This window comes from Ctenocephalides felis, unplaced genomic scaffold (genome assembly GCF_003426905.1).
Source record: "Ctenocephalides felis isolate EL2017-DRISC unplaced genomic scaffold, ASM342690v1 CF-g0.4_SCAFFOLD_00627, whole genome shotgun sequence".
NCBI lineage: Eukaryota > Metazoa > Arthropoda > Insecta > Siphonaptera > Pulicidae > Ctenocephalides > Ctenocephalides felis.
This window is the reverse complement of record NW_020536781.1, coordinates 1-9,801: the sequence shown is the minus strand read 5'-3', so window position 1 is coordinate 9,801 and position 9,801 is coordinate 1. Positions and strand designations below refer to the sequence as shown.

Sequence of the window (9,801 nt, the reverse complement as noted above, 5' to 3'; positions counted from 1 at the left end):
CTTATCTCAATACCATGAATTTTATACAATGCTTGTGAAAATATATTAAGAAAATATTTAAAAAGATCACTAGATAATTTATAGTGCTTATGATATTTTAAAACTAACTACATCATATAAATGTCATTATCGTTAAGAAAACACTTTCAGAATGGTTCTATAAAGTGTCACAATAAAATTATTCAAAATTGTGAACCAATTCAGAAAGAAATATCAAGATTTTTAAAATATAGCAGATTTAAAATAAAACAGTACAACTTTTCTTGTAGAATGCTTATGTACCAATGATGATAATTCACAATCATTAAGTAAGTGACTCAGTTATAACTATATTATAACAAAAATCTGCTATATAATGATATTTATAATTTAACATAGCAATCTGAATCGCTATTGTTGTAAATAAAGTGTCATAAAAATGTGATTACTCACACGACTACTTTCACTCTAAATGGCACAGTAACTTCTGCATCTCATAGACCCGACATCCTACCAGCTAAATGATGCAAATGCACAAACGTGCAAGCCATAGCCATGACATTAGCTGCTGCCGCAGCAACATGTACGCTTCTGAACGCACGGTGCAGCGACGCATAATGTGGACACTTCTTTATCAGTTCTCCAGCGTTTAGTTGGCCCACTTCATTCCCGATTCCTGCCGCTGCTTCAACGGCGTTCTTGGCGCGCATCAGACGCAAAATCGGCGGCGCTAAATACAAGCGCACGCCCAGCTCAAGCGCCGTGCAGAATGCAAGAGCGAACAGTTGCACCGAATCGGTGGTTGCACCTCGACGCGCGTACAGAATAAGGGTTGCGGCACTGAGCGCAGCGTTTAACGCGAAATATTTCGGGAACAAAACTTCCTGGCAGAGCCCAAACGTGTGTCTCGGAAGCGAGAAGTATAACGCCAGACCTGAAAATTACATACAATTATACATTTTATATTATCTAAGAAGATCTAATTTAATTCAGTAATATTCCGAAAAAAAGTTTATTGGCAAAGCTTAATTGGAACAGTTACATATGGGGACCGATTTAACATTTATACCAATAATTATTAAAAAAGAAAGTTAAGATGTTTATTTTTTAAAATATTTATAAATTGGTGGTACATGGCATCGTGCATTAAGACAAATTGCTGTGACTCCAAGTACCAAAAATTGAATTTTTTAAAACTTTGAAAAAAATTAAATTTTTGAGAATTTTGGAAAACTCATTTTTTTGAAAAAAAAATATATTATATTTTGAAAATATTGAACATATTTTCAAAGTAATCGCACTGAATTACCATTTTTGGTACTTTTTGCCCCGAATCTTCGAAATGGCTGAACCTGCCTCTCTCAAAAATTAATCAGCACGTCTCACCGTCAATACAATCTAATTTTGAATTATTCAATTGATCCGTGTTCACAAAATCGTCGACGAAAATTTGTATCCAAACACACACACACATATACGTCCATTTTTTCATGCCAAAATGTTCAGAAGGCCTTGAAACGTGAAGATATATAAAAAATTTCATTTTCGATTTTTTTGCGATTACTATAACTTTCCCTGCGAGAAGTTAATAAATAACGATTTATTGTTCCATTCAATTTCAGAAAATAACGCTAATATGCACTAAACTATATAAATACATAACACAAATGCCCACTTTAAAACCTTGTTACGAACTTTTCTCATTGAGTTGGAAGTGTGCCAACTCCAGCAAGTTTTATATGTTCAAAAAGTAATTCAAAGATCACAATAAAATAAAATCTCAAACGCATGTGTATATTATCTAATTGCATTAGTTATATTAAGGTGACCATATTTTGAGTACCGGGACTGCAATTTTTAGCTATGCCACTCCAGGACAAATCCAGGTGAAGGAGCTTTATGCTAAACAACTTAAATATGATTTTAAATTTAAAAATACTATTAATGGATATAATAAAATTTTTTTTTTCAAATGAATCATTTTTTTTTCAATCAGAATTAAGAGCTTTTAATGAGAACTTTATTATACAAAATACCTACTCTTCTTTTACCTATATGATGTTGTTCTTGTATCTTATATTTATCGATCTATATGTCTTTTTCCTTTTGAGCCTCGTATAAAATTTTGTTCAATTTTCTTAATAATTAATTTGAAAAAATTAGCACCTGTGCCTATTAGTCAAAAAGTTCGTTTTCATAATTTTTGCTAATTTTTGTAAAATTGAAAATAAAAGTTCCAATTATTAATGAGGTAATTAAACCCGCTTTTGGAATTTTGTATTCGTAAATTTTTCATTCATAAACGTATTGTTTCGTATAAGCAAACTCATTGTACATATCATTCTCAGACATTTGGTGGGTAGTTATAATTTTATTATCAAATAATTTAAACCTATACTTTTCGAAAACCGTAGACAATCCGGGACAAAAGATATAAAACCGGAATAAATATTGCTTTTAGAAAAACCCTATAAAAATATTGCTTTAGAAAGATGGAACTTCGGGACTGCCCCGGCTAAACTAGAAGGTATGGTCTACCCTAAGCCCGGTGCACACGACGCCAGAATTCCTGTCCTGATGCCGGACAGTTTGTTACCTAGCAACGATATGATAAATCATCTTGCCCGACATATTTTACGATCTTGCTAGGCAGATTTCACGTTTAAGCTCTCTATTCACAACGGCAGTATCCTTAACATAATTTCTGTCTATAACCCTTGCTTAGCAACATCGGAAACTGATTTCACAATATCTTTTGTCCTCGAAAATTCCTGCTGAATTTTACGAATAGAGCATGTTCTATTCGGCGATGGATGAACTGTTTTGTGGCCGATACTTTCAGTGACCAATAGGAAAGCCGTATTTTGCCAGGTAAATATCAATGTGTACTTGATTAACGTACTTCGATTTTGGAAGCGTTCAGTTTTTATTTTGTTATTAGTTATTGTGTATATATAGCGATGTGAAAAAACGATTAGTTTTTGGGAAACGCAGTTCAGTACAAATTTTAAAATATTCAAATTTCTGAAAAAAATCAAATATGCATTTCAAAAATTTCGAAAATATAAAAAAAATAAAAACAAATTTTAAATCGTTTTATTTAAAAAAAATCGAAATTTGCAAAAATACTGAAAATTAAAAAAAAAAGCGAACAAATGTAAATTTCACTCGTAATATTTTTTTAAATTTCAAAATTTTCGAAATTTCATAATACTAAATTTACATGAAACTTTTACTAAACTTTTCATAATCTTTTTAATATTTTTATATCAATATTAATTATCTGATAAAGATTTACTGATTTTATTCAATTATCCGATACTGATTTTAAAAATCAATATTTGTTATGTTAAACTGCAGTTTTTTTATTATCTTTTCATTATTATTATATCATTTAGTTCTTGAAAATATGAAATTAAATCATCTTATAGATTCATTCTAATCGGATACGATACATATTTGCAGGGCCGGATTTAGAAATTTGGCGCCCCGGAGCACTGGCAAAAATGCCGCCCCATCCCTGAAATTTTACGAACTTTCAAACTTTTTTTAAAGCAATCGCGCTACTTCAGCTGCGTAGGGACAAAATATAGGAGCGCGTAAGCGCCGCGCCGCAGTCTAACGAATAAACAATGTTACATAACCCATATAAATATAAACAAAATTTATACTTATTATTAAAATATTTTTAAAATATCTGATAATTTGATGTGCATATGTCTTATGATCACTTTTGTCCACTAAATGTTTTTTTTCAATTGTTTTTATTGGATTATCGAAACCGCTAAACCTGCCTCCCACAAATTTAAGCAGTTATTTATTCTATAAATTTTTTTGAATGATATTGGACGCTTCTTTTCTCAACAACTAATTATCATTTTTGGCATTTTGGCCCGTATCTTTAGAACAGTTGGACCTGCCTTGGCCAATAACTAATCAGCACGTCTTCTTAACAATAGGAATTGAATCATTTAAATCGGTTGATCCGTGTTCACTTGAATAATTAAAAAATATTAGATTTGTATTGATGGGGAGACGTGCTGATTAGTTTTGGCACGAATTACGAAAAATGGTATTGTGATTGATTTGATATTTCTTCTCTGAAACAGCTACGCAGCGCGATTGCTTTGCAAAAAGTTCATATTTTCAAAATAAAAAAAGTGTTTTAAAAGTCAATTTTTTTTCATTTTCATTTTTTTTTTTCAATTTTAAAGCTCTTTATAAAATGTAATTTTCAGTACGGGATGTTTCAATAATTTGTCTTAAGGCACAATACCATGCGTCACTAGTTTAAATTTTTTTAAAGCTATAAGCTTGGAAGTGCAGAAATCGTCATTTTAAGAAGGCTCGAGAACTGAAGAAAATATTTTTCTTAAACTTTCAGCTTGTTTACGGATCTTTATATTAGCCAAATTGACAAATTTGATAATGACTTATTAACCAATTTGATAATTTACGTTCGGTGAGGGAGGCAAGGCAAAATAATAAATTTCAATAATCGGTTATTTCAACCCCAAATTTTGCATCGCAATCGTATTTTGTTTTGTTAATTATATTTCTTGAAATAAAAATGTTGCTAAAAAAAGTTGATTATATTGTATAGAATTTTTTTTCACTATCCAAATTTTGCCGCCCCCAAAAATTTGCCGCCCTGGGCAGTAGCCCCGATTGCCCCTAAATCCAGCACTGCATATTTGTTTATTGTTTACATTTTATACAATGCTCTGTTTGTACGCTTATAAGCATTAGTGCATTTTAGGACCATAAAATATGAATTGTCATATCCACAGTATATATTTATAACAATCTATTTGAAAATGCACAAAATTATTATTAATCACAAAATAAGTGAAAATCTGGTGCAAAATTCTTGCTCACCTTACTAGAAAACTTTACAGAAATCCTGTTACATGAAATACTGGCGCCGTGTGCTCCGGGCTTTAGCTATACACATAAAATACTTATAAAACTATTATAAGAAATGAGTTCGATTAACTCATATATGTAATGAAACTAATACATTTTTCAATAGTTTAGAATCAAGTGACGTATTAATTAACTCGTTAATCGCTATGTCAGTCATATGTGTCTGACTTTAAGAAGCTACATGAGCCATGTCAGGCGCGATTTGGTAAAAGGCCAAATAAATAACAGATGTCCAACGCGAACGATACATTTGCAGTAACAAAGCTGAGACAAACCCATTAGAGCAAAAGTTGTTGAGATCGTTGATGTAATTCGAATATACAAAAATGTACCAAAGCCTTATGTAATACTAACCTAACTGAGACAAATGTCATCCAAACTTGTGTACCAAAGTGAGTGCAGAATGCAGCTAAATATAACAAATTGGCGAATGTACTTTGCTCATGAACCATTGGCTCCGGTTGTAACCGATGGTTACTGTGAACTAGAGATGGATAAACCAAAGAACTTATTAGAAGTACGGCCACTACAGCAACTACGTGAACTGGCTGCGTTGTCCTCGTCAAAATACTGCAATTTAAAATAAATCTAAAGATAAATAAAAGTTATTTGTTTATATATTCATAATACTTTGACTTTGCACGTGAACAATAACAAGAGGTTTAGAAAACTGTGTGTATAATTTGTAAAGATGCAACAGTTTGCATATTTCAAAGATTGCAATTTATATTCTTGTTAATTACAAATTACATGTATATATACATACATACACACACGCGCATATATATATATATATATATATATATATAATATAAACAACATTGGAATCTATAATACAGTTCTAAACCTTCCAGTAATAACAAACAAGAAATATTTAAATGTAGAATATGGAATAATTTATTTTAAGACAAACTCAATGAATTGCCACGCTTTTCAAAATAGAAACCATCTCGTTTGTTAGTCGTAAATTGAAATATTAAAACCGCAAGGATTTTCTCGGTCGCCTCAGAGAAAAGCGGCGATAGAATTAGAAGGAATTTTCAAAACAAAACTCTTTTCAACTGCCAGAAATAATTGAAACTCTTTTATAATGTGTAGCTATTAATAGATTGCACAGAAAATAACATCTGCTGTTTGGAATCAATGTTTATAAATGAATTTTCGATTTAAAACAAATATCTTTTTATATTTAGCGTCTATTTAAAATAATATCTAATTTACTAGATACTATTTGTATACGTTGTAAAATGTTTATGTAGGTTGAATAAGCGCAACTTATATTTCATTACGTTTTATTCAATTATATATGTTTGGTTTAGGTAAATTAAAAATAATGTAATCATACCTGATTATATATTTAAAAATTAAATAACTAATTTATATGAAAAAAAATCATACATTGTCAAGAATGCCACATATGTACTATATTTGATTAAAATATACAAGGATATTATATTATATTATTTTACGATTTTTTGAATAAATTTCAAATAAATTTTCAAAGAATAATCATCCAATTTGATTTGATGTAACGCCCGATCTTTAAACATAACTAATAATAATATATATACGTATAAAATGATATGCGATTTTAGTTTAAAACATCTTTAATATCCGTAGATCCATACTGAACGAGTAAAATTCTTTTTTTTTTTTATTTTATTCATCTTTGGCTTGCTCGTAGGTAAGTGATTAGAACGACTAGACCTGAATACAGGTCCCGAGTTCGATCCAGCATCGAACAGCTTGATGTCAAGCAGTGGTGACATCGGTTTTCACTAGGAGATATAAATAGCAATACGTTGTTTCCAACTGAAGATATCGCTTATTGATGCATCAATAAATTATAGGAATTGTAATAAATAAAATTCATCACACAGAGATGAATAACTGTTTTGAGTTGCCAACTGTAAAACCGACGTATTAAATCCAATCAGCAAAGCTTATTGAACTCGTTATGATTGCATGTTGTTACAAGACAAATACACAACTAATATTAGTTCACCTAATATTATCAATATAAAGAAGATCTCAAGCAATTTGCATGATATTAAAAGTTGATTTCTACAAGTTTACAAACAGGTTGACGACGCGCTGTGCAGGTTAATGTAATTCAATTATAATATATTTGTTGCATCGACGTGCGAAATCATTAACACTGCAATAACAGAGCCGAGTGGAAGTTATTTACAAAAACATTTAAGTTTGCGTCAAGTGACGAAATCGAACGTGGTGAGCAACTAATCATATAGTTATAAGTTATGATAAGCATGTAAGGCTTTCCAAGAATTGCAGCTATATTTCCACTTATTCTCAAGATAGAACGGTTGCTTACGTGTTAAGTCAACAAGACCGTGCTAGGTAAACTTATTGCGGTTTCGAAGCGTCTACGTGGAACCAATAACTATATAGTGCTGGATAGTCCGAGATGATATATCCACATAATATATTTTACCAAACCAATTCACACCTTTTAAACTTTATGAGAATTTATATCGAGATAAGCTTTTTAAATAGGGTTTTTATTACAAATATGTTCCACGCGTACTCTATCGTAACTAAGGCAATCTAATAGGAATCTAAAATTTCCAAAACCGATTTGGTTAATAAGATGCATTACATTCATTAAGATTAATTGAATATACACTTATATATATATATATATATATATATATATATATTAAAAATGACTCCAAGTGTTATTGCAGAAGCCAACTCTATACCCTTTCAAAATATGACAATACCTATGTAAGCAGGGCCGGTCCTGGGGTCGCATGCAACTTTTTTTCTAGCGCCCCCCCCCCGTTTTTATTTATAATTTTCACCGTTTTAACAGTTTATCATTAGAATTATATGAATATTACATATTTTTTAAAAATTATTTTTTAATTATTCTGGATTTAGTACACAAAAAAATAGATATAATCTAGAAGGGTATAAAATATATTGATTTTAAATGTATTTATTATTATAGATATCAATAAATAAAACAATCCCTGTCGTAATTTCATATTTTAGTAATGTTCAATATGTAGTAAATTGGTTAAGGATGTAAAGATCTTGATATCAAAATAATAAATAGTATTTCTGAAATGCATTTCTTAAATTGTATGACTTTAATTTAACAAAAATATTGAGTGAAATAAATAAATTAATTTTTAATTATTCTGGATTTAGTGCACAAAAAATTAGATATAATCTAAAAGCGTATAAAATATATTGATTCTAAATTTATTTAGAAAATCGAGGCAATTCGGTGGTTGATTATAATCAAGTATTTTGGATTTTTCAATTATTTTTAACGTATGTTATATTTGTATGTAATATTTAATCGATTTAATTTTCAAACATAACACTCGTATTTCATGTTGGATTTTTTAAATTTTAATTTAATTTAATTTTTCATCATTTACAATATCCAAATTTTCGTTCCAAAGTAAATTTTGCTTCCATTTTTCATATTTGTTCCACGTATGTCTTCAACATTCAAAGTTCAACAGATGCGAAACATTTGCAACTAAAGCAAAAGTTACAATTCAATTTCTCGGAATAAACAAGACATTTTCTAAGCACTGACCCCCATTTTTTATAATTTGTTTATAATTTTTAACAAGTTCCGATTCAACTAAATTAGCTCGCAATTTTTCGTCAATAATGCCCAACAATTAATTTAATCTTTCGCAGGTTTGCGCTTATGGGATTGAACACTAGATAATTTCTTTTTCGATTCCACAGTAACTTCAAACAAAGAAAAAATTGAATAAGTAGATTAGGCAATAAACAGAGCTGTTATTTACTAATTTGCAGAACTATTAATCGGTTGATTGTTTCTACTGATATCACATTGCAAAATAAATATGCTTTTAGTGTCTCCGTATCCCTAGTTAAGTTAAATTATTTATTATAATTTATTAAGTATTCTAGATTTTAAATAAATAATTCTAGATTTTATATAAAAAATATAAATATTATATTATAAATTTAATTTCCGAAACTCGTTTTGGCGCCCCTAAGGCAGGACCGGCCCTGTATGTAAGAATATCTTACAATTAGTTAGTAAATGAGATTTATATTATTGAATCGCATATGCAATACACAAATACTATGGAATTCGAACAAGCATTTTTTAATTCGAATTTTTTTTAACAACTATATTTGAAAGTAGAGAGAAAAAGATGTAAAACCAAAAATCACATTGTTTTGGTTTTTAACACTGTTGCTTAGCTTACGAGACCTTTATATAATTTTTCAAGTATACGTTATTTCATTGTTTTATAAGATGTATTGTTATTTTTAAGTTAAATTCAAACAGCTTTTTTATATAACCTTCATAAAAGCTCACACCTGGATGGGGCAAAAAAGACAAACTAAACCTTTACGTTTGCAAAAGTGTAAAAATAGAAATAGCAAATAAAAAAGTTAACAAGAGCAATTTTAAAAGAGAAAAATTAAATAAATAGTTATTTCAAATCTGCTGATGAATATATCTGACAAAATACTAAATCAAAGTTATTCACAGTGTTGTCTCTGTAAAAATGCACGCATAAAATTATTTATTTATGCATTGGTTGAAATTTTATAATGTAGCTATTATATTGTAAAATCCCATTAAAATTAAATAAGATATTTGGACCTGTTTGCTCCCTGGCCGTCCCAATTTACCCCATGGGGTAAAAGAACCAGCTTACAAATTTTTGAAAAACAGCAAATAAGTTCTACATGACGAATTAGCTGGAATTTTACTGACACAGTCGGATAGTTGTTTGTTTGATATGAATATTTGTTGTGAGATAATTGGTTTGGTTTTCACAATACAATTGCTTAAAGTCAAATTGAGCCTATGTGTCCCTCCCTACTCTATATATGTATATGTATATATACATATATGTATATATA

At 29.7% G+C, this 9,801-nt stretch overlaps 1 protein-coding gene across 1 annotated transcript; it reads right to left on the bottom strand.

Annotated features, from left to right (window-relative positions):
- Positions 1-353: 353 nt before the first annotated feature.
- On the bottom strand, positions 354-5,475 carry LOC113366779 (transmembrane protein 205-like; the record flags this gene model as incomplete). Its single annotated transcript, XM_026608437.1, has 2 exons — positions 354-913; positions 5,264-5,475. Coding segments are annotated over 2 exons (652 nt in total), but the record flags the coding sequence as incomplete, so codon positions are not given.
- Positions 5,476-9,801: the final 4,326 nt, after the last annotated feature.